Below are 24,059 nucleotides of genomic sequence, written 5' to 3'. Positions count from 1 at the left end.
CTGGCAGTGTGCTTGTGTTTTTCCTAAAAATAACACTTTCTTTTATTTTCTCCATGGTGGTGGATGTTCATCAAGCAGTTACTTTCGTTAAAGGTAGTATTTTTACTTCTTGGCCGCGGCCTTCTTGCCACCCTTGGCCTTCTCGGCACGCAGACGCTCGCGACGATCCTTCTTCAGGACGCGGGGAGTGCCGTCAGCCTTGGTGCGCTTCTTCAGTGTGTTGAAGGCGATGGTCAGCAGCTTGTTGCGCTGGCGCTTGGCATAACGCAGCTTGAAGCGGTCAAAGTCGTTCAACGAGGAGCGCTAGAAAGTAGACAAAATGTCAATTAGTACTTGTTTTATTCTGAATGTTTATGAATACGACTGGCTAGGATTGTAATCAGATAAACTAGAATTAGCTTCATATATGTGTCAGCCGGCAATTCCTATCAAGAACTTTCAATTATCATCATGTGCAGTTCAAGAAGGTAAACAACAAGGCAGAGAAGAGGTACATTTAGTTAAGTATTTTCTTTTCTGCCTACGTAACCCTTCCTACAGCTATGAAACCTCATCGTACTCAGTGTACATACCTTGCAGATGTTTTGTGCCTTGACGGACCAGGGGCTGACCTTCCACTGGGCCTTCAGGTCGCTCTCCGTCCAGGCCTTGCGCACGATGCGCGTGGGCGCGGTGTAGGGGAACTTGATGCGGTACTTGGTCAGATGCAGATTGTTTAATCTGTATTCCTGACGGGGCACGCCAGTCAGAGGACCATCTACCAGAACCTGAAGAGTGAAAAGCCATTAATTAGTTTGGGTCTCTATACACATTTATGGCCACGAAAGGAGGAGTACAGCAACAAATGCAGTTTTTGCTTGCTTGCTTTCAGAGGGTTAAACTAGCTTCATTTATGTGTCAGTTGGCACTTCCTATCAAGAAGACAAATTATCATCATGTGCAAGAGCGCGTCACTCAGCAATTTGTTGCTGCTACTCCACGATGGAATGATGCACTTACTCTGTTTTGGTCAATCACGTCGACAATGGCCACCAGGCGCCCCTTCAGGGGACCGGCGGAGGCCTTGGCAATGCGACCAGTTTGTACGAATCTCTCGAAAGGCTGCAAGCAGAAAGAAGTCCATTATAAATGGCTGAAAATGTTGGATTTCGGTTGTTGCATGGCCAGCGCGTTGCTTGTGTTGGTGTCCACCACGTGAAATATTTGAAAGTTGGATATTCCATGGTTTTCCAACGTTTTTACGCTACTTTCGCTTTTCACACGTTCAACGCACTGACCCGTTCGCTTGGCCACCAAATTTAATTCATCTCGGGACATTTAGACCGCTGAATTTTCACATTTTTCAACCGATCCGCAGAAACCTTCGTCGATTCTTACCATGACGCTAACCGGAAAGAAAGAGAAGGAAAGAACTTTTTTGACAGCTCGGTGGTAGCATGGCGTTAGTGTTGCTAAACGCAGAGTTGCATGTGGGCAAGTGTTGTTCAGCAACACATCTTTTGTGGTATTTCTCGCTATCAACTGTTACAGTCACACTAAGCCAATTCGATAGATTTCGATAGTAAAAATAAACATTTTGGAATAATATAATTACTTTCGTAAAAATTACTTTTTACGGGGCTAATTTCAAGCAGAAAGTTACATTTCCCCAACATGGTTTACATACACTTCCCCAATAATTTAACCGAAGAGGAGCAGATGCTGCAGGCCAAGTATCAGAAACTCAAGAAAAAGGTGCGAAAACTCATACCACAAACATGATAATTATATTAACAAGTTCTTAACCCTTAGAAAAAGGCACTGCAGGCGCACAAGGCGCCCAAGCCGGAGCCCGAGAGCTCCTTGACCTTAAAGCGTCCCACGGATGCCCGAGATGCCCGCGAAGTGGCCAGGAAACTGATCAAAAGCGGCGCCATTCCCGCCATCCAGAAGCAGACCAAGCAAGATCAGACCTCCTTCAAGCGACCCAAGGGGCAGGAAAGAGCCAAGCGCTCCACATCGGAGACCAGTGTCGCCTCTTACCAGCCCTTTTCGTCCACGCAGAACGATGTGGCCCAGGAGACTATCATTAGCGAGATCATTAAGGAGGAACCGCGCCGTCAGAATCTCTACCAACACTTTGCAACCGAGCGGGATCGTGAGGAGCGCGGCATGCCCGAGAAGGTGCCCATGGACACAGCGCAGCCAGAGAAGCCACGTGCCGGCAATACCATCTTCGTGTCCGGCAACAAGGTCACTGAGGATTTCTTGAAGAAGACATTCAACGACTACGGCACCATTGTCAATGTCTCTATGGAGATCGAAAAGAGGTATGTTAACATGGAGAGCCCATGCTGTAGCTTACATATGTAATATTTGCCAAACTGGAGAAATTGTAAATTTATCTTATATGGCCTTGCAGTCGCGGCTTTGTGTCCTTCGCCAAACCCGAGTCGGCAGATCGCGCCATTGCGGAGATCCATGGCAAGAATGTGAATGGCATCAACTTGCAGGTGCAGCTGGCTAGACGCCAGCCCCAGATTGAGCCCATTAATGATGCCTCCTCGTCGGCAGTCTGGTCATCTATTGGTAAGTGCTCTGTGTTTCTCTATAACTTAAAAACGAAATCAAACCTTATGTACTCTCAAAATAGCCGCCAGCAAATCACAAAAGGGTAGCCACAAGGACCACCGCGAGATGGTTCAATACGATGAAGACTTCTTGCTCTAGAGCGCCAATACTTAGTTTCTACGTTTAGCTTTCTACTTACTTCCTTCATCACTTAGTAACAGAACACATTTTAGTTTATTTTAAATCATTTTGCTTTATTGAAAATACGCTTCTATATATTTATGTATATATGTTCACTTTCTGGCTAAGTACTCGCATTTCAAGTTATAACGTTCAAATGAATTCAATGAAAAAGAGTGTATGTTTTGTATATTAATTCCTACTTTTTGATCTAAATTAAACAACAATTTGTTCAACAATTGAATCTCTCGCTTTGCCTTACGTGGTAGAAAAGATGAGCAAACAAAATTAGTGGTCTCGCCCCCTCCTCGCAAGAAACAGAGAACGTCTACATATGTATGTACATAGCATGAGTTAAGTAAATAGTTAATACATGATCGTTGCTTCTGTTGCTATGCTCTGCCATATAGATTTCTATATCGTTGGTAGACAATGTTGAAAAATGTTCCCTCTATATTTCTGGTTAGTACAAGTTAGATGTCGGTATGTGTGTGATGATGGGTCATTGAACTGGGATTCTGGTTTCGATTGTTTTGTGTGACTAGTAGCACGGGAACGCCCCCGCCCAACGCCGCCATCATTGACGCACCTCTTTCCTAAAGTAATTTCTTGTTAGTATCATTAAGGCCTTCAAGTTTCGAGCGGACACCTGGCCGCGTTTAAATTCGTTTCTTCATCCCGCCAAGATTCTTGGCCAGATTCGATGCTCCAAAATGCAATACCGCTCCAAAGGATAGCAAAACCAGGAAGAGACTGCCCACAGTCCCTCACGTCTGCCTTCCATGATCGTTCCCGGGCGGATTAAAGTAGTCCCAATGATGGGTGTGTACCTGCCGCCCCGTTAACAGGAATACCAAAACTGCGAGCGTGATCACGATGAAGAAGATCACCAGTGCCGACATATTACGGGTCGCCTGTTGAGGCTCCATTGCGTCACCTCGAACATAGTGTGTCAGCTGGTTGATAATGTTAACCAGTTCCAGGCTGCAGGCGGAGGCAAAATTTCGTCCTGCCTGAGCAACCGTCTTGGGCTGATCCTCGTCGTAGTCTTCATCCAATGGCTGGGTAGCACTGCGGGTGCGAGAGCGACGAGAACGCGAGCGTGGTCGCTCCACCAGCTGCTCCTCTGGATCGGAGCCTGATTCCGATTCGATGGGCTCCTGAACATGACGACGTCGACATTTGTGCGGTGCCTTTCGCTCTATTGATTTCAAGCCCTCCGCTTGCTCCGCCTCTGCGCTTCGCTGCAGATTGAAGAAGGCTAGTGGGGCCAAGGACTGGAGGTACTCAACACTGGGATAGGCTACCGGCGGTGGAGGTAGTGGCAACAAGCCGGCATCCGTCTGGGTCTGCTCGTCCAGATTGGATGCGGGTGGCACTTGCTCGGTGGTCTTGCTGTGACGAGGTGGCTTAACGGGCAGCTCCTTCTCGGAGGTGGCGGGTTCGCTGCTTGCCTGCCGACTAGTCTGGGTTTCAGTGGTAAGCAAAGAAGGACGCTGCTCTCGCTGCACCCGCTCCACAATGTCGTCAATAAAACCAGGCGGGAGTTCGATATTCTGCACCACCAGTTGTCCGGACTTGCACTGCAGATCGTCTGCTTTGACTTGATTGCCATGCAGTTGCGATACTTGAATCTGACCAGCCTGCAGGGCATGGACGCGCAGACGTTCCACCTCCAATTCAGCCAGGTGACTGGGGAATTGCGGTTCTGGCGCAGATTGCACCGTCTGGATGGGCGTTAGTTCGCGGCTGGACTGTTCGGCGATGGTCAGGGCTGTGGTGGTAATGGGTTCCAGGGCGGTGGTGGACTTGCGACGTGGTGGTGGAAGAGGCGGCTCCTCTGGTTCCTCCTCTTTGTCTCCAAAAGCGGGTTCGGTGGGCAAAGTGGCAACGAATTTTAGCTCAACTTCGGCCTCGGTGGGTTCGCTAGCTGTAGATTTGTGAATGGTTTCCTCAATTTTCTGTGTTTCGGGCTCAGTCGGGATGTGTTCCGTGTCGGATAAAGTGTGTTCCTCTTCGGAGAGAGGCTGTTCACCATCGGACAAGGGATGCTCATCCTCATATGGGTGATAATCGACCTCGGAGGTGGCTTGTTCCTCTTCAGATTGGTGGTAATCGATCTCTGAAGCAGCCAATTCCTCTTCGGAGAAGGTCTGCTCTTGCTCCTTCTCCTTTTGGCGGTAGTCAGATAGCTCCTTCTCCATTGCTTCCTGTAGCTCCTTCTCCAGAGCCTCCTCCAGTTCCTGCTCAGTTAGTTCCTTTTCCAGCTTTGTTGTTTCCTGCTCTTCCTCCTGTTCGGAAAAGTTTTCCTCCTCATACTCGCTGTCCCTGAGGGTTCGTTCAACTTCATCATCCTCCAGTCTACTCTCGTAGTCGCTCTCCAGCTGAGCCTGCTGCAGTTGCTCTACCGCTGCGTCCAAGTCGGCCGTGCTGGCGGCGTAGTCACTCAATGCCACCTCACCGTGCTCATCCTCCACGTCGGACTTACTTTGCACCGAGCTGTCTGAGAGCAAGCCCTCACGACGCAGTTCCTCCTCCTCCCGTCGCAGATCATCGTCAATCAAATCGGCAGCACTAATGGGTCTAACGATTAATGAGGCCTGCACCGTGGCATCATCCTCACCAGCAGTTAGGCTGGGAGTGGGCACACGGCGTTCGATGATCACCGCCGATGAAGGCGTCTGCGGCCGGCTCAGCGACTTGGAACGATCTGCTTGTGATGAAGCCCGTGATCGCTCCGACATGCTGCGCTGATTGGCGTCCCGGAATCTCTGCAGACCCTTAGCCAGCTGCTCGTCCTCGGAAAGAACTCGAGCTCCGTCTACCTCATCCTGCTCCTGAGCTGCCTCTACGCTGCGCAGCAGATCCTCTAGGGTTTTGTTGCCCGATCCATTGGAGCGTCGCGGTTCGATGATCTTCATGTCCTCAGTGATCTCGAACTCTTCGCACACAAAATCATCGGGCAGAGGATCCGTCTGGGTGGACACCTCCACCTCGAACTCACCCTGGTCATAACTATCCGCCTGGCTGGAACTGGCCACCTGTTCACTGTCCTCGTAACTCTCGTGAGTCTGGCTTCCGGCTCTCGTGGATCGCTTCTCGCGCGGAGGACGCGGTGGCGGCGGCAGTGGTCGGAACTTCATCTTGTTGATGACTGCGCCCGACTGCAAATTGGAGCGATTCAAAGCACCCGGCTCCTCGTAGTCATCCTCCTCTTCCGGCTGCTTCGGCTTCTCCTTCTGTGACTCGTAGCTAGGGAAAAGGGTTTGAGGATCATTAGACAGAATCTTGGGTTTCGGTTGGGATTCGCAACTGAGCAAAAGCCAAAGGCAAAAGGCAAAAAGAGCTGTGTATGTTGTGTGGTGATCGGCTTTATTGTGTGTGTGGAGTGCGTGTCTCGGGAGGATCGGATTAGTTGCTTATAGCCTAGCCTAGTCTAAAACTTAACAACAAAGGAATATTAAATAGAAACTTAACAAAAATGCATTCGAAACAAGTTAACGGCAACCAAAAAATGTAACAACTCAATTGGTCAAAGCTCAAGAGGCTACACTCTTACTTCGACTTGATCATCAGCGGAATCTCATCCAGGCTGGCCGCGGATCTGCGGCGTGGCACCACCGGAGAGTCCTCAGTGGGCACATACTGCTGTGGTGGCGGTGGTCGTGCGGGTGGCGGTGATCCCCGAGAGCCTCGAATGCTGGGCAACGTGGCGAACCGCTCACCCGGCGATCGCGTAAACTTCTTTCGGCGGGCAGGTGGCGTGGGCTTCGGAAGCGGCTCCTTGCGGACCACCGCATAGCTGGAAGCGGGCAAGTAAGCAACTCCTGGCATTCTTTTCTTTGCGGATAAGGGGGCTTGTACTTACCCATCACTCTCCAGCATATCGATGACGAACTTCTCATCGCTCCTTGTCCGTGGTCCCACATCCTCGTTGTCCTCCAGCTCGGCGCGGGACTTTATGTGCCCGTCCAGAATCAGGGAGTCGGCACCACGGGAAGTGCGGTCGTCCTCGGAACGCTGTGTGCGCGCAGAGGTGGCATCCGTAAATCTGTCCGGCGTGGCTAGCGGTATGTGACGATATTCGTGTTCAGTGCGATAAACAATTACCTAAACGGAAAATATTGTGGCTTATTAAGTAGATCCAGTCATCAGTTTTGAATAGTTTTATATATTGATTATGCTCTGGAAAATGACTCCCTGAATTCAAATTCTACTTACATCTTCGTGTGGCTGCAAAAAGGTGTTCGATACTGATCTACCACCGAAGCCGTTAATGAAGGAGTCCGCATCCTTGTCCACGGATGCGTCGTCCCTTGTGCGTTTCTTCTGGCGCCTCGGTGCCTGCGGACGGGGCTTATTCTGTAGCTCCTGCTCCATCTCCTCCTGAATCATCGCCGCTGCCTCGCCGCCAAGATCAAGGTTATTGAGTGCCTGCTCGGAGTCCGTAATCGGTTGATCCCTGGCCGGCGGCCGTAGGTACTCCTCGTCGTCTTCGAAGTACTGGATACTGCTACCACCATCCTGGGGGATGTCCTGGCTACCCTCAATCGAGTATTTGCTGCGACTGCGAGCCTTGCGAAGTGGTCGTTTTGGAGTGAACTCACTGCCATTTTGTGACATGGATAGATCGTCGCCATAATCGCTGCGCTGGAACTCCTGGGAGTCGAAGTCGGGCTGGTAGTTTCGATGCAGGCGACGTGGCTTGGCCGGAGGCACATCGTAGTCACCATATTCCGCCGGAACCTGCTCGGCTGAGTAACCCACATGCTTTAGGGCATTGGGCATGTCATAACCCTCGCGAATAGCTTCACTGATGTACTGTCGCAACTGGATGTTATCCTCGGAAATACCGCGCTTGCGAAGGAAGAACTCATCATCATCGATTGTCTCCATGACCACTTTCTTGCCAGAACTGGCTGTGGATTGGGCATCCTGTAGGTCGTGGAACTTGTAAAAGCCAGCCTCCGCCTCCAATTCTGCCTTCCTCAGTAGCTTGTTCTTCTGTATATCCTTCTCCGTCCAGCCTTCGGCGTCTCTGCTATCCTCCGAGCGCAGATCCGAATCTTGATGAACCATAGGGCGGCGCTTGAACTCACGGGATCTCTTACTTGATATCTCGTGAATGGCTCGGTTTTCCTCGTCGAATTCGGCAAACTGTTTGCTATCGGCCACCACGCCCAAGATGCCCATCTCCTGTTGGGGTTGTGCCTCACTGGCCGTATCTTCGGTGCCTTCCAGATCCTCCTTCATGCGTCGCTCCAGAGAGGATTCTCTGTCGAAGCTCTCCAGTTCGCTGCCGTAGCGCCGGTAACGTGATCCTTCGCTATCGTTGTAGCTCACATCGGAGAACTTATCCGCCCAGCGGGAACGAACTGGTCCGGGTCCACGATCACCTTGCGGAGAGCTGGTAGAGGTCTGCGACGGTTGCGTCTCCGTGCTGGGAATCACACTAAGGGCTTCTGTTCCCAATGATGACTCAGTGGCCACCGCGACTGGTTCCTCTGCCGGCTTCTTCTTACGGAAAGCACGTGGATAGGTGCCAAAGTTGAACTCAAACTTCTTCTTAGGTGCCGCCTGAGTTGGGGATGCTGTGCCTCCAGTGCCTTCCGGGGTCTCATCCGAAACCACTTCACCCTCGTTTTCTTTGAAACTCTTGCTACGACGCAGCTTCAAAGTGGAGAACTTCTCTGGCAACTTGAACTTGGACATGTCCGGCTTGTTAAACTTGGTGAACTCGGGTCGCTTTAGCTCTTTAAGTTTGGACATATCCGGTCGCCTTATCTCAGGCATCTTGATCTTCGAGAACTCGGGAGCCTTGAAGCGTCGTCGATCCTTGGCCTTACCTTTGGGACTTCCGGAAACGGGTTTTGGTTTCGGCTTGGTTTGGAGTCGTGTGCGTAATTTTCCAGCTTGCAGACGTATGCCATCCTGCATCTTCTTGGTGCGATCTTGGGCCGAAGCCATGAAACCCTTGCGACGATTCTCCGGCTGCAACGGCAACTCCTCCAAGGCGCTCGAGTCCACTTGGCTGGTGTGGATTTCGTAGTCAGTCCGGGATTCAGTGCGTGGCGTGGTGCCGGCGGAACTGAGCGGTAAGTCGATGTCCATGGGCAGCTGCAGTTCGCTTTGGGGGCTAGGTGGTGCTGGCGAGGATTCGTGCGCCGGCGTCACGCCCACGGGCTCGTATTCATGATCACTGGAAAATAGACGTGGAAGTTAAGATTAGTTCAAGGGATTTACAAGTGGACTACTTTCGTGTGTGAGGAATGCGTAGCTCTGTGGGATCGAATTTGACATTATTATTTACAATATTTACCTCTTTAATAACTTATCTTCATTATTTTCAACCCTTTTCGTTCCCCATTCCAAAAATATAGTTTTCAAATTTGTTAACCAGGATCATAATTCTATTACCTCTCAGGCTGACTTAGTATATATGATTTTAATTTAGTCAATTTCAAAAATCCTAATTGCTTTGTTTTGCGTTTCTAAAAAGGAGGAGTGATATTTTGCACATTGAACGTGTGGTGTAAAAGCGGTTGGTAGGTTGGTTGGTTAGAGAAGGCCTGCTGCTTGAGTGTCGAGGTCGGTGGCTCAGGATGGGGGTCAGAATTGGTGTCGATGGCTTACCGAGTGAAATAGGTCCGTTCGAGAAAGTCTCTGTGTTCTAATTGCTTTTGGTTCAGGGGCGAGTTGGACTCGAATTCCGCGAGGCGCGATTTGCGTTCGTCAAAATGGAAACTAACCGTCTTTGTCATGCGGCCCACCCTATAGAGCTGCTCCTGGGATCGGCCCAAATGGGAGTTGCGGTCGTGCGACTGGGTGCGCGGTTCCCGGAACGACGTCTTCCTCTGAACCCCAAAGCCGCGCTGCTCGGAGGGAGCACGATGTTGGAGCGGTCGGTAGACGTGACTCCCACTTCCGGATATCTGAATGGGCACCGAGATGAGTGGCCGACTGCCTCCCAACGAAATATCCCTGCTGGCCGAGTCCCTGTGTCCGTAGCCCGGATCCGGCATCTCGATCTCGCTGGAGTAGAGGTTCCTGTTTCCGGCCATAAAGCTTCCTCCGCTTATACTCATGCTCGCACTGACACTTCCACCTCGCGGCACAGCGGACACCACCACCGGTGCAAAGGCCTCACTAATGTCCACCGATGCCCTTTCCGAAGCGGCGAAGTCTTCGCGACTGCTGTACATGGTCTGAGCATTCGGCGGTGGAGCCAGTGGCTTTGTTGGCCGGGCACAGTACTGATCCATGTCGTCCACTTTGAGGGAAAACGTCTCAGTGACTCGCACTGCCAGTGGTTCTGCTTCTTTTCCCTTTACTGCCGCCGAGGAAGTGGTCACCACGGACATGGCCCGTGGCTTACTGCGTGAAAACACAGATAGCAGTTTAACGGGTGATGGCGACTTCTCGTGCCTCTGCATGCTGGGACTAGGCGTTCGGGAACGCTGTGGAGCCGGAGACGGTGACTTCTGGCGCGGCTCCTTGGCGCCAAACATCGATTTAAAACGCGAGGTATAGGAACTCTTTACTTCTGATGAGGCATTCTGTAGATTGATGGCAGTGGGAGCTGGAGTGGGACTCACTGCCCTTTCTTGTTGGGGCAGCCATTGGGTTGGTCTTTCCGGCGAGAGTTGCCTCTCCGGCGTATGCTGGCGCTTCAGATTTTGGGGGACAGCTGAAGGCACCGGTGGATCCGCTGGAGTGGGACTGGTTGTCCGACTGGAGGGCAACTGAAGAGTGGCCATTACGGACGGTGACTTTGGCCTCCTTGGCGAAGGTCGGGGACTTCGGCTGCGGTGCTCCGCTGCCTTCTCCTCCTCATCCCGTACCAGCTGATCAATATCCACCACCGGTATGTCATGGATTATCTCGATTTTCGTCTGTTCCCCTACTTTTAGGGGGGTAGCGCATAAGGCTCCACCAATGGATGGTGGTCGTCTGGTCTCTGCTTGGATGTTGTCCCTGATTTGCACAATACTGTGCTCCTGGGCAACTTGTTCCAGCTCTGCCACTGTTTTGGCCAAAGGATCAATGGGAGTGACTGTGGGCTGATAGGGAGATTGCAACTGCTGGAAATCGGATTCCACAAGAAAAGAAGGACGCACAGCATCGCCACCAAAGCGGGAAACATCGATGGGTCGATTCTGGGGAAGCGTATTGCCAGGTAACTGGTTCTCCTTGTTCACCTCACTTGGGCGCATATAATCCGTTGAAAGTGGCGGCTTGGCAATCCGGAAATCCTGCTGCGACGGAGCTGGCGAAGCTTGGTGTGATGGGAAGAGTGGTGGTTGGTCCATTAACCCCGGAGTAGCTGTGGCTGGTATAAGATTGAGCTGCGGTGGCTGCAGTGATCCCGGCACTATGCTCGCCTGGAAGAGGTCGGCATTGGATGCTCGACGACTAGTGCTGGCCGAGCGACGACCTCCAAGAGGTTGACTACTGGGTATGTTTATGTCCGCACAGTAAAGATCCGTCTTTGAGTTCCCGGTTGAGATGCGGCGTAGAGATGGACCACTCCGCATGGAGAGGGTATCAGGAAAACGGCCTACGCTGCCCGAGGACAAGCCACCCATGGACAGCTGTCGCCTTCTTCCAGCCACAAAGGCTCTACCTACTCCCTGATGGGGAGCAGAAAACTGATCCGGTTCCGTGGCATCCGAGATGCTGCGCACTACCAAACCTCGCGAGCGCGCAGTCTGCTCCAGCTCCGGATAGCGTTCCATGAAGCTAAGGTCCACCGAGGGTGCCACATCCGCATGACTCACCACTTCGAAACTGTGAGTGGACAGATCATCGCGCATTATATTGAGGTGGCCCGGTGGAAACTGCTCCTCGGCATGTCCACTCAGACGGGAGCCAGGACGCGAATCAACTGGATTTACACGCTCTGGGAGCAGTGAATCGCACATGAAGTACTGGCAGGCGCAGCGGACGTCCAAGGAGGCACCACTGGCGCTCTCCTGGCGCGACACAAAGTGACGCTTCTCGGCGGGCAGGGCGCCCACGGAGGCGGATCGTCGGGAGTTCAACATGGTCACCAACTATTACTTGCTCACTGTCCCCGGACGTAATTCCTCCACTGCTTCGCCGCCACCTCCTTCGTTTCTTTGCCAATTTCAGTGCTTTTGTTCGTTTTCGTTGTGTGGTCGTCGTAGTCGGTGGCTATTTATAAGCACCACCAGAGCAGACATTGAATTTATTTTCTGCCCCGAATTCGAAATTCTTGCGGGGCCCCAAGAATTTTTGCTCTGTGGTGTTGCAAATTGCAATCGTTTGAATTAGTTTTTCAAATACAAGGGGTTAATAATCTTTTATCGATACCGGGCTTTGGAATCACTCAATTGCTGTCCCTGTCGCTCGCATTTGAGATGTTGTTTTGGGTCCCGTTATGTATGCGTGCTTGTTTAAGCGTGCGCGAGCGCGTCTACATCGTTGCGATTTTCGGCCAGGACTGACGAATGGGAGAGCTTTTCGCCATTTGCGCGACACAAATTTTTCAACCGAATTTCTTGTTCGAAAGATGAAAATGTTGTTCTTTAAAATTAGCAAAAACACACATAGTCGCGACACGGATTAGGCACGTCATTGTGTGAGTGTGGTCACAAAGCAACTTGACTGATCATAATTGCGATCGTGGTGAGCTTTGCACAGAGTGTGGTGGGTTGGGGTGTGGTGGGGCAGAGGATAATCGGAAGATGAATAAGGAGAAGTAACAATTAGTCGCTCGGCCTGCACTTTATCGTTCTATTTTTGGGGGCCTTTTTGGTCTGGCTGCCGGAAATCTTCTTGTCATTCGTCGACCTTTAGCGCGCTAAATATATAGTCTTGAAATAGCCGTTTAATCTTCGTCAGTCACGCGTCGTTAGTTCCTGGCCTATCCATGTAATTATGTGTTGAATTTCGACCTCGAGAAGCGGACGTGACGAGACCTTTGGGAGTAGTTTTCAAATGATCAAGGTGTCAATGAATGAATCCACCCTGTTCCTTTACCACCTCAAATCCAATTGAGTCCATTCAAACACTTCAGTATTATTTATACGTGTGTATATGCATGTTTTACACATTTATTTAACCAACACCGATGGAAACGTGAAAGGGACGCACACATTGTAGTAAGGAAAGTGCAGTTGGGTAATTACAGTAATTACCGATTAAAAGGAAATCAAAAGATGAGTTTAATCTTAACTAGCGTAGGAAAGCTATTTGAAAACTATTCCTTTATGTTCATAGGATTATTTAAACCTTCTTCTTTTAAGCTAAAGAAGGCAAATTATCTATGCTTCGTAAATATTTTCTAGTGTGAGTGCTTTGACCATGTCAAAGGGCACTAAAGATACTATATTTAAAAGAAATCCTTTCGCAACTGCCTTCTTAACCGATAGTCACTGTACCACCCCGCCTAGGTCTTACCTTAGGTCTAAATCATTTCAGGCCACCTTTGGCTTGAGCCCGCTACCAAAACTTATTGGTGCCTCCGGCACTGCAGCAGCAGCAGAGCGTCCAGGATGCGGATCGCTTCACCCGGATGCGCCACGTACTGGGATTGTGTTGGATGGTGTTGGTGGGTGCCCCGGGGGTGTCTGTGTCGGTAGTGTAGTGGTAGTCTTGGTATCGCGGTGCACGGGCACGGTGGTGCTTGGTGAGCCGGCGGCGCGTTCTGCCTCCGCCCGCCGCTCCACCTCCAGCTCCCGGCAACAGGGTTAGTAACAATTTCATGATCAAGTCAAATAGGTTAGCGCCTCTGCAAGATTGTTAGAGCAACAGCAGCCGGTTTGGGTTTGAGCTGAGTGTTAGTGTCAAGCAGGAAGTGGTGTTTTCTCTTTGGGTGGTACTTTATTGGAGTCCTCCTCCCACTTACCTCTCGTTTTTCCATTTGGCGGCATTTGTGGCCGCCTCCAGGACATCCTCAGGCAGCTCGACATCCTCACGATGCGGTTCCGCTTCGTCTTCGACGTGAGAAAAGGTGACCTTCTTGTCCGAGGGCGCTGGGGAGGCTTCCTTCTTGAGGGATGGACGCAGATCTGGACTGATGTCCATGGGTTCATCACTCTCCTCGGTAACGGGCGAAAGTTGCGCCAGGCGGGCTCGATCCTCATCCGAGGAGGTGGAGTCTATGGACGAGATGGGGGCAAATAGCGCACCGGGCTTGCCGGCGGTCACCTGCTCCTCCTCGCTGCTGCCCATGCGATCCAGAGGCACAGCCTTGGCCGCCTCGATCTCATCGATGGCGAGATTGTCCTGACGCGTCAGAGATTTCTTAAGAGATTCTAGCTCCAGGATTGGCTGATTTACAAGCTCTTGCGATCCAACCTGGCCAATCTCTTCGTATACATGTTCTCGCCGAATGCGAGGTGTTTTCTTGAGCGGGTCCTCCTCTGCTTCCGATTCCTTTTCGTCCTTATTATCCAGCTTTTCCTCTGCAGGCTCGGTGACTTCCACTGTAGGAGCCTCTATCTCAGTCTTGACCACAGGCAGCTCGATGATCTCATCGGGTTCAGGCACTCTTCCACTGCCACTGGGCTGATCTTCCAGTAGCTCCTCTTTGGTCCGCTTGCGGCATGGCGATTCATCGTACTCCACCAGTTCCAGGATTTCGTCGGAGTCCTGCTTCTCGATGAAGTGAGGAATTTCACCGCGATCCGACTTGGGTGACGCTTTTAGCTTCATGATCTTCTGCTGCTCGCCGAGAACGATTTTGTCGTCCTTCTTCAAGGTGATCCTCTTAATGTTCAGCCGTTTTTTCTGGCGTTCGGCCAGGCTCTTCAGCTTCTTCATGATGTCGAATCCCTGCTTGGGTTTGCTGGACTTCGGAGGCTTATCGGCGTTGGGAATTAGGGATCCCGGCGGCGGGGCTAGTTCGTGAACGCTGCTCTGTCGACTGGGATTAGCGGAGTTACCGGGCAGTGACTGGGCGTCCTCGTGAGTGCGTCCGCTGCGCCTGCGCCGGATAAGGTCACGAATGTGGGCCAGGCGATTCGTCTTACGTGGTCGGGCGTGACCTCCAACCGCTAGCACGGAGTCGGAAACACAGGAAATGCACTCACTCAGAGCGTCTTCGTTGTGCTGATCACGTTCCGACTCGGTCTCTGAATCGGAGGACTCTTCGCTGCTGTCGTCGGTGGTGGTGGCTACCGCCTCGTCCTCGGAAAGGTCCTGTATGTAGCGTTCGGTCTCCTTTACCAACACCTGCTCGTCGTAGCGTACCTTCTTCAGGGACTTGGGAGACTCGGACTTGAAGCGCAGTTCCTGGGACTTTCGCAGGAGCAGCACAATCTCCGGCTGCTCGTCGGGTCCCAGTGGGCGTTTGTACAAATGTGTCCAGGGATAGCCGCCCTGTGGAGAAACAAAAATTATTTATAACTGTGACCATGAAATCTTAGCATTTTTCTATTTCAATTAAACGAAATCATTAATTGCCACTTTCCTAAATTCAAATATTGTATAGCTTCGTAGGGGATTTTTCTGTTCGAAAATGAAAAGCGCCAAAAGTTTCGAAAACTCAAAAATAAATTTACTTGTACCATACCATATTTCTAAAATTATTTTGCATGAGTAATGCTCTTTTATGAAACGTAGAAAAGAACACAACAATTGTATTCATGAAATCATAAATTGTTCTTCAGGGTCTTGAATTTACAAGTGGATCATTTTCCCAACACGAACCGCATTGGATAACTAATTCTTTCATTAAAAAAAATTAAATCACTCATTTTGACTCACCCGTTCCTTGGCTCTTTTGAGGTCCTCCCAGCGATATGTTTGCAGTGGCACTGGTGGCTTCTCCTGGCTGCTGTGCAGAAGGTACTTCTTCAGCGATTTGTAGTACTCCCTTTTGCAGTCCGCCGATAGTTTTTGAGCATCCGTCTCCTCGGATCCAGTGCCTCCCTGCAGGCGATTCTGCTCGATCTGTGGCAATGAGTCAATGAACTCCTTACGTTCCTGCTCCTCAGCCTCAGTTTTGGGAGTGGGTACCTCCACGAGCTTCAGTTCACTGGGAGCAGCGACAAATGGCTTGGGCTTCTTCTCCTCCTCCTCCTCCGCCGGCAATTCCAAGACAATCTCCGCCTGGGGCTTGTTCTTTAGGATGCCGGTCAGCTCATTCAACTGCACTTCGACCTGTTGGGTGAGTGCGCTGATCTCGTCGCGATCTCGCTGGACCTGATCCTCGTGCACGCGCTGCGCCTCGTCTACATCCCGGCTGAGTGCCTGGATCAGCTCCTCTTCGATCTCATCCACCAGCTGCTCGGCAGTGCGACGTACTTCCTCCGACGGAGTGGCCGTCTCGTCAACCTCGGCGATTTGATGAGCCGGCGGTGAGATTTCCACAGGCTGCTTGGTCCTAACACCAGCTGGTTCTACCTCGATGACTGGGTCCGTGTCATTGGTGCCCGCCTTGGATGAACCCTGCTGCAGTTCTTGCTCGAACGGAGTTAGTTCCCTGATCCCAACGCCACTGGCCTGGTCGGCAATGCTCTCGATGAGATGCGACTCGAAGTCTAGGAGATGGGACCCACCCGGAGTAGTGGGCACTTGGTGTGGCTGTGCTGTTGCTGATGCCTCGCTGTTGTTGTTATCGAGGGCTAACTTTAAGGCGGCTGCTTTGGACTGCTTATCCTCTAGCTGCAAATCGCTGGCGATGCCGTTGATCAGTAGTATGGTCGGCTGCTCAGTGGGGCCAGTTCCAGCGCCAGGTAGCGACACTACATAGAAAAATGGGGTGTAGGTAACAGGTGGAGAGGTGAGTAAATGAGGTGTTTACACTTTGCCAGCAACAGGTGCTAAAAATAAGCGCAATCGGCGGACACTAGACAAGACACAATTACATAAGTCGCAAATCGAGAAATGTGGAAGACAACACACAACATCGCGATGTGGTGGACATATAAACATTCTCATGAATACGCTCTATTTCGATTTCGAAAGCTGCAATTACGAAATACGAATATAATATAGATGCATCCTTTACCACAATTGATCAACTAGTTTTGGTTTCGATTCCAGGCGGATTTCCTTTCGTTTTTCGTTGGATTATTCGTTTTCGGTTGCCTTTTGATTTTCGAAAATTAAAATCAATCGAATGGTTGTGTTTTCCTTACAAATATCTCGGATATCAGCGCAATTCGCGGGCACACGAGCCGTGCATTCAAATTGTCCGGGGCAAACTGATTTTTCGCACAGCAAAGCCCACCGAGAATAATACAAGGAAAATTGTCGAGAGACCAATTTTCCTCGGCGTTACGCTCAATTGTTTTGCTTTCAAAATACTTATACTTATGTTTAGCAAATTTTTTTTTACTCGCTCGCATTCTCTCGCGATTTTTCTGGCTTTTCCTTTAGTTTCTATTTGGTTTGGCTTGGTACGAGAAAAATAGTTGCGCACACACAACCAGTCGTAAACAATTTGTAGTTTTTACACACATATTATCGTTAATTTAGCACACCGCGGATAAACAAGAGCACCTAGAGAAACCAAAACCAAAAACTAGACCCGCAAAATCCAAAAGTAAATTTCGTTTTACATTCATGCGCCCAGTAATAGTCGATGTGTTTTTACATTCAACAACAATTATTGTTTGCCTTTAGTTGCTATATAGACACACATGTATCTATACGTGTTTCTTATTGGTAAATATGCGATGGGGTCTAACGTAATCACATCAAAAATTACAAGCCCACGAAACTTAATTGTTTGTACAAAACTGAAATTCGCCTTCCGTTTGGCTTTTGGATGATTGGGGAACTTTATCGATATGGTGGGGTTATACAAGAAAATTTCATTCATTATAATGCAATTTGCCATCTCATGACAAATCGCTTTAATCATTTCCCATATGCGGTAAGTGAGCTAAGAATCTTGGCTCACAAAGTTGTTTTCCTTTCGTGTGTGACATCATGTCAAAAAAATACCAATCTGGCAAATATTTAAGTGGGTAATTATAGGAAAGTGATGCCCTTTGCAAACTAAGCTATAGGATTTAAGATCAAATAGATATATATGTTTATTACACCATGAAAACTATTAACTATAAAGGGAATATACCTTTATTATAAAAAAAAAATTGATGATGTTTGTGCTCGCTGTTACCAAAGTGTTAGTCTATTAAAATCAGAAGTGATATCTCACTTCGAAGTTTCCCAACCCGAAACCACTTCTTGAATAACAATGCCCTTCTATTCCGTCGTATTCAATCATCTGTACTTATTCACCCTGGAGCCCATTGCATATTTGTTCATCTGTTTCTGTAAACAACCACGTGTGGATGGATTTACCATAACAATTCGAGCGTAACTGCCTTGGCTCGTCTTGCTTTACATGGAGATGCCCTGTTCGCAGTTGAGTGAGTTCGATGCGTTGCTTTTCCTCAAAATCAACTTTTCATACACAAATGAACATGGACAACTGCCTACGGGAGCATTCGCCTCCTGCTGCTCCCCCACTTCCATTCCACTGGGGGAGTCAATCTGTATCTGAATCCGAATCACGGACAAGTTCATGAACACTGTCGCCGCTGAACTTTACACATGAATTCGCGAACAGACAGATAAAGAGCTGGGAAATTCGAAGCGGTGTGAGTCGGAGTAGAACCCGCTGTGCTTATGCGGCGTATACGTAATATACATGAACTCTAAAAATAGTCGAACCTAGGAACCATTACACTATTGTCAATTTATGTCCGAACCCTGAACCTTCAGTACCGTCGAATTGCGTAACATGCAAATCAATTAAGTGCTCGCCGGCTGGGCGGACTCACTCACCATAATTGCCAGCGACACTGAGGAAAACATAAACCATAGTCGTAGGAACTTTCAGTTAGTATCATTGGTTGTTCAGCTTACAAATTGTATTAAATGTATTGAGAAACAAAAAATAATAATTTGGAAAAAAACCGAAAAGAAATGAGTATTATTTGTGTACGCCGCCTGAGCCTCACATGTTCGACGTCTAATCGCGTTTTGAATACTAGCAAGTAAAAAAAGCGAAGCTGACAACAAAACTAGCTAAAAGTTGTGGCAGCGCCGTCGGCAGCGAACTTGTCGCTGACGTTGAAGCTTTGACGTTGCTCTCGAATCGCAAAACGTGAAATGCTGATTGAAATGCGCGAGAAGTGACTGGGGTACACCGCCTCCTCTGCCGCCGACTGGTGCTCCTCCTTCTCCTGCTCCTCCTCCACCTCGAAGGGATCCACTTTCGCCACTGGTTGAATGCGAGTGTGGCGACGTCAAACGCCCAAGGTCGCCTTCGCAACCGGCCGCTCTCCACTATATTTAGAATCATTTAAGCGTAACGCACTCAAGGGCCAACGAGCCAAGTTATTAATGAGTGGTTTCTTAGTGGTACCAGCCAGAGCACTTAGCCAATCAATTCCTAAGCTTAGACCATTCAAAGGAAAAGGTATAACTAGGATCTTTCAATTAAAAGAAAAACTTAGGTAACAACATTTTCCTACTCTTAATTTCTAGTGCATTCTTTGGAATATAATCAAAAATGTATAAAATATCAAAAGATAGTATTTAATTTTTACTAAATATTAGATAATTCCAATCAAATGATGTACCCGCTTATGGTTTTCGGTTGAAAGCAATATTTTGTTGCCAGCGCTGAGTGAATGCTAATGAATGAGCGAAAATGTTGAGAAACTGGCACACGGTGCGTATGCGTTATGCGGATTCAGGTCGCCGTCCCGGCTAAATATTTTGTGTGTTTTGTTTTTGCCCGGCCAATTTCTGCTTGTTGTGAAAATAAATTCAGAAATTCTGGTGACACAATTGCAAATTGCGGGTTCATTGGACGGTCTAATTATTCCAAGCGAACGCAAATCGACGTAACTAATTGATTTCCACTTCCAGTTGGACCCAGCAAATCCCATTTTCCATAATTTCATTGCAATTTAATGGCCGGGCCAACGGCCCACGCAGACGCTTTCGGTTTCTGACCTTGACTGGTCAGATATTGAATTATTTATGTACACATAAATATAGTTCAGGGAGAACACTGGCATAAAGTATATATGTACATACATTTTGGCTTTCCTTCATATTGTCGATTAGTTCCAAACTAAAATAAAAATAAACCGACGGCGAGCGACAACAAAAAACGAAGACGACGACGTCAACGAAAGCGACGGAGCAGAAATCCAATCAAGAAATCAAACAGGCACAGAATATAACGTATACGTATAGGTGGCCCACATGAGACAGAGAAACAGTTCGAATGGGTTAAGGTATTCACGGCACAAACCGAGCACTTAACTTAGTGGCAAGAGTTAAGGAACTTATGCCACAACACAAACACGAGCACCACTCATGAATAATGAAAGTACGGACAAGAATGAGTGGTGGCCACAAAAAAGAGTGAGTACAATTCCGATGAGCCTCGCACAACCGATGAAAATGAGATGCAGACTATCCCGAGACAATGTAAACAATGGTGGTACACACAATCCGGGCAACATGTTGCCAGAGAAAATCTCTTGAACTCTTTATTTTGTGAATGAAAATGGTTGGGACAGCACAAGACGAGGATATATATATATATATATACATATATATCTTATGGGAAAGGGTGGAAAATCTTTTACCAATCACTGGTGCCATGCAGGTCAGGAAGCGGGTCAGTGCTGTGCCCGTGCTGGGAATTGCCCTATTTGCTTGGGGACTCTTGGCCGAAGGGTCTGCAATTAGGTTAAAGTTGGTTTTAATACTGGTTATTAGTCTGGCGTTGGTCATGTGATGGTATGTGGTCTTGTTGCTAATTGGAAATCAATCAAACCACCATTAGGCGGCTACTTCGTTTTCCGCAAACTCCTCCAACCGATCGAAGATCAGTTTCTCTGCCAATTACCGGCAATTTTCACCTATTCTGAGTCATCGGTTCCATTCGCCATGCTAATCAATGGGCGAAATGTTCTGTGCCTTATGGTTATGAGATTTTTTTTTTACTGCCATTTTGAGTTGAACATTTTAGCACATTTGACTTAATAGTATTTCACTACTCGTTTCTCTGTTGCATGATTTATCAATAAATTATACCAAAGTAGCTGCAATATCAAATTGAAGGGTATTGATTTATGATTTCAATACAATAATCATACGGTGCCTGCTAAGAATAGCAGTTGACTTCATAGTTGACTGATGTCTAGAGCCATAATGAAATATTAATGCAGGGACGCAAGTTCAAGAAAACTTATGGAGCTTAACATGAAAATTTAAATATACTAACTTCAATTCTATATACTACAATACTATATATTCCAATATATCTAAATAAGGGGTAGTTTCCCAAGACACTTAAAGTGCAAAGATCATGGCGTCATACACTAGCTTACGTAACAAATGCTTTAGTTATCAACAAGGTTGTTAAATAGATAAAGGCGGCACAGCAGCTTTTTGTTTTTGTCAAACCCTCGATAAGATAGCGTAGCCATATGTTTAGAGCCCCTTCATCATATGACCAATGTGACGCTCTGGGAACGGTCTACGTGCTCTGGTCCCAGTGTGCATGGATCTTGAACTTGGCCTATTTGCTTTTTTAATTGCCATCAAACTAAATATGCCCGTCAAGTGGCAATCAGAGCAGCGCAGACTGCATTTTTCAATGATAAGAACTCTTTTGGTTGGCCGCCTGGAAACCGAAAGTCAAACGGGTCTTGCTCGATTTTTACTGTTTGGCAATAAGCTTAAAATTTATTGCGCTTTTTTTCACTTTCGTCAGCCAGAATAGCGGAAAACTGCCCATAGATCACGTTCATTCTCTGGCTAAATTCAATCATGATCGATGCAACGGCTAGCGGTATTCCACAAAAAAAAACCGGAGATGAGGTGGTTGGGGTGGCGTATAACCGGTTTGTTCATTCACATGGCCAGATCCACGCCCATTGTGCTCAGCCAAACAGAAGATGCCGCTAACCCACTTGATGGAACTCGGTTTTCAGTTTGTCTAGTCTGTCTATCTGCTAACTGAATGCCAGGCAGTTCACAAGATGCCGAAATCCATAAGCAAACTGGTGGGAAAACCTAGATTTTTCCAATGCAGAACTTTTTATGCTCTTGCGAAGGTCTAGAATTCTGACTAATAAAAACAATGTGGTGGCTATTGAAATAGATAATTCTTTTCAAGGATTTACACGCCCTATTTTAGTTAATGGAAACAAATCTCAGCATCAACAAAATATTATTATTAAAACGTTTCAAGACATTGTGTTTTTTATGCTTTTTTCTTTGTTTTTTGTCTAGTGTTTTAGATTGCTAGAAAAACTAGATAGTTCTGCATGTCAAGTTGATCCAGCTCTCGTGCTTTAGTACTACCCCAATGGCCAGACAATTGTGTGATATTAGTGGCCATTGCATTTGATTGCCGATTTCCGTTGGAATGGGTCTGGGGTCTGGGTGTGGGAACTTTCGGAGTCGGCCCGTGCATACGAGGGCATAATTGTGGAACCGCCTCTCCGCTGCAGCGCCAAAACAGAGAACTTGTCATAGTTTTTGGCCGCCGTTCAACTTGGCAGGCAATCATAAGTAATGTTCTTGCTACCCAGCACATGTGTACATGTGTGTACTATGTAGTTCTCCGAGCCCCACAGCATTCAACTTGTTCTATATTCGTCAACGACTCATTACAGGCGATGCGGCACAGCGCCCACGCGGCGTATGCGTAATGCGCGGCTAATTTGTGGGGCAGATGCGAATGTGGGTTGCAAGTTGACCCCAGATGTACCTTGGCTGGCCCTACCTTCGTCCCAGGGATGATGCTGCTCCTGCTGTTGGTTAGATGGATGCTCGGACTCAGCTGGCCGAGATTTGCGTCCTTTTTTCGAGCGTTTCGACTCCATTTTTGCGGCTGCGGCTGCTGGCTAAGATTTACTTTTTGGCTACAAGACACGCGCGTAAATAGAATATTATATATTTTTATGTCGTATATCGGGCTGTGTGTGCGTTTTTTATGTGCTCGTGGTTTATCTTATTCAGTGACGCACACACAAGTGACATTTGGCACACACACAAAATCCCGCACTCTGTCGCGTTTTTTCGAACTTTGCGTATTTTTTGTCGCTTCGATTACTTGGCGCGTCCGCAGCGAAACACGTATATATGTGTATATATATCTTTTTGGCTTGAATATATATTTTAGATTTAAAAATTTCCCAAGTTATTTATAATGCGGTGATTTAATTTAACACACACTCGGCCACTTTTCATATTCCTTACTTGCCAAAAAATCACGAGAAATGGCGACAGCACTTGCTTTTCACCCCTCAGTACGATATATTCCAAAAAAATTTAATTATGAAATTAAATTGTATGGGCATTACGTGACAACGCGAAGTTTGCATTCGCGGCTCATGGAGGGGGGTTGGGGTAAAAGCTCTAACTTTAACGATTATTACGGATAATGATAAGTTTTCCTCCCAACTGCCGCCGTTACACTGATGAACTGCTGGACAAGTGAACCGTTGGCCGGTTGCCTCGTTAACTACTGGTCGGTTTGGTATTATCTATATATGTATATATATACAACCGCGAACTGAGAACCGAGAAGTTGGGTGTTGGGTGAAAAGTGAATGAAAATCGCGCACGGAGTCCGCTGGTCCGTCCATGCGTCGTCGTTTTTGTGGTTTTTTGTCGATGATCTGTCGTCGATCGTGGATCGTGGATCGTTTGCCGTGCCGTACCGCGCGCGACTAATGCCGACTAAACCTGCGGCGACTTCGAGATCCGAAAGCTTTTCAGTTGGTTTCACTTTTGGACCGTGTGGTTGTTGTTGTTTTTATTTTTTGTCACTGGTGGTGGTCACACGCCGCGCGCGTTTGTTCCGCGTTCTCTGGCGGAAAATATTCACCTATTCACGGAGCTGCTCTCCGGCGATCCGCTCAGCTTTTCCGGAATTCATCAATCGAAATGCACTTGCTTATCACACACTATTTCGCTTGAGCGAGATATTTTTAGAGATATAGCCTCGGCCATATCGACTTGGTTGATTGCCAGCCAGATTGGTAATGGAAAATGGATGGGGTTTGCTATTTACTTGAAAACCATTTCAAGGGAGTTTTTCAAATCATCATCTCGCTTGGGAGGAAAAACTGCTAACAGCGTATCAAAATCAAATTCATGGAATGTAACTAAAGATGTTCATGCTCTAATTGAAAAATCTTCGATTTCCAGATCATGTACATACGGTCAAAAAGTGAATGGGAGTATTTTTCAAATTCGCATATCAGGTACTGCTAAAGTTTATAAACAATTAAACTAATAAAGCGTAAAACTGATGTCATCTATTGTTCGGTGGTGCATTAGACTGTTATAACGATTACAAAACGGCA

General features: G+C 48.0%; 3 protein-coding genes across 11 annotated transcripts; 1 reads left to right on the top strand and 2 right to left on the bottom strand.

Annotated features, from left to right (window-relative positions):
• Positions 1-9: 9 nt before the first annotated feature.
• Positions 10-1,655, bottom strand: LOC6604904 (60S ribosomal protein L14). The gene is made up of 5 exons (XM_032717966.1): positions 1,617-1,655; positions 1,378-1,521; positions 1,000-1,101; positions 573-767; positions 10-303 (listed from the first exon to the last, which is right to left on the bottom strand). Exons 1-5 carry the CDS (start codon positions 1,653-1,655, stop codon positions 103-105), a joined length of 681 nt encoding a protein of 226 aa, XP_032573857.1. The 3' UTR covers positions 10-102.
• On the top strand, positions 1,546-3,047 carry LOC6604903 (negative elongation factor E). Its single transcript, XM_002029712.2, has 4 exons — positions 1,546-1,734; positions 1,792-2,309; positions 2,402-2,568; positions 2,633-3,047. The coding sequence occupies exons 1-4, from the start codon at positions 1,654-1,656 to the stop codon at positions 2,707-2,709; spliced, it is 843 nt and encodes a 280-aa protein (XP_002029748.1). The 5' UTR covers positions 1,546-1,653; the 3' UTR covers positions 2,710-3,047.
• LOC6604901 (titin) lies at positions 2,784-23,421 on the bottom strand. Of its 9 annotated transcripts, XM_032718979.1 has the most exons (9): positions 22,948-23,405; positions 22,472-22,610; positions 20,322-20,414; positions 15,463-16,442; positions 13,601-15,075; positions 6,952-8,929; positions 6,599-6,840; positions 6,290-6,532; positions 2,784-5,982 (listed from the first exon to the last, which is right to left on the bottom strand). In XM_032718979.1, exons 2-9 carry the CDS (start codon positions 22,569-22,571, stop codon positions 3,498-3,500), a joined length of 7,596 nt encoding a protein of 2,531 aa, XP_032574870.1. In that variant the 5' UTR covers positions 22,572-22,610; positions 22,948-23,405; the 3' UTR covers positions 2,784-3,497. The 9 variants fall into 9 exon arrangements, with proteins under 9 accessions (XP_032574870.1, XP_032574869.1, XP_032574874.1 ...); XM_032718978.1 differs by having other exon boundaries at positions 22,472-23,405; XM_032718983.1 differs by lacking the exon at positions 6,290-6,532 and having other exon boundaries at positions 22,472-23,405.
• Positions 23,422-24,059: the final 638 nt, after the last annotated feature.

This window comes from Drosophila sechellia, chromosome 3L (assembly GCF_004382195.2).
Source record: "Drosophila sechellia strain sech25 chromosome 3L, ASM438219v1, whole genome shotgun sequence".
NCBI lineage: Eukaryota > Metazoa > Arthropoda > Insecta > Diptera > Drosophilidae > Drosophila > Drosophila sechellia.
The sequence above is the reverse complement of the archived record's forward strand: the minus strand, read 5'-3'. Positions and strand labels throughout refer to the sequence as shown.

Bases quoted from the DNA above. Each gene is read 5' to 3' on its own strand.
- LOC6604903 (XM_002029712.2), top strand. From the start codon at position 1,654: ATGGTTTACATACACTTCCCCAATAATTTAACCGAAGAGGAGCAGATG. The intron at 2,310-2,401 runs GTATGTTAACAT...ATGGCCTTGCAG, and splicing joins TCTATGGAGATCGAAAAGAG to TCGCGGCTTTGTGTCCTTCG. The intron at 2,569-2,632 runs GTAAGTGCTCTG...CTCTCAAAATAG, and splicing joins GGCAGTCTGGTCATCTATTG to CCGCCAGCAAATCACAAAAG.
- LOC6604901 (XM_032718978.1), bottom strand. From the start codon at position 22,571: ATGGAGTCGAAACGCTCGAAAAAAGGACGCAAATCTCGGCCAGCTGAG. The intron at 16,443-20,321 runs GTAAAAGATTTT...TTTTCTATGTAG, and splicing joins CTGCATGGCACCAGTGATTG to TGTCGCTACCTGGCGCTGGA. The intron at 5,983-6,289 runs GTAAGAGTGTAG...CCTTTTCCCTAG, and splicing joins CCGCTGATGATCAAGTCGAA to CTACGAGTCACAGAAGGAGA.
- LOC6604904 (XM_032717966.1), bottom strand. From the start codon at position 1,655: ATGTTGGGGAAATGTAACTTTCTGCTTGAAATTAGCCCC. The intron at 1,522-1,616 runs GTAAAAAGTAAT...TGACTGTAACAG, and splicing joins TTCTGCTTGAAATTAGCCCC to TTGATAGCGAGAAATACCAC. The intron at 768-999 runs GTAAGTGCATCA...TTCACTCTTCAG, and splicing joins ACGTGATTGACCAAAACAGA to GTTCTGGTAGATGGTCCTCT.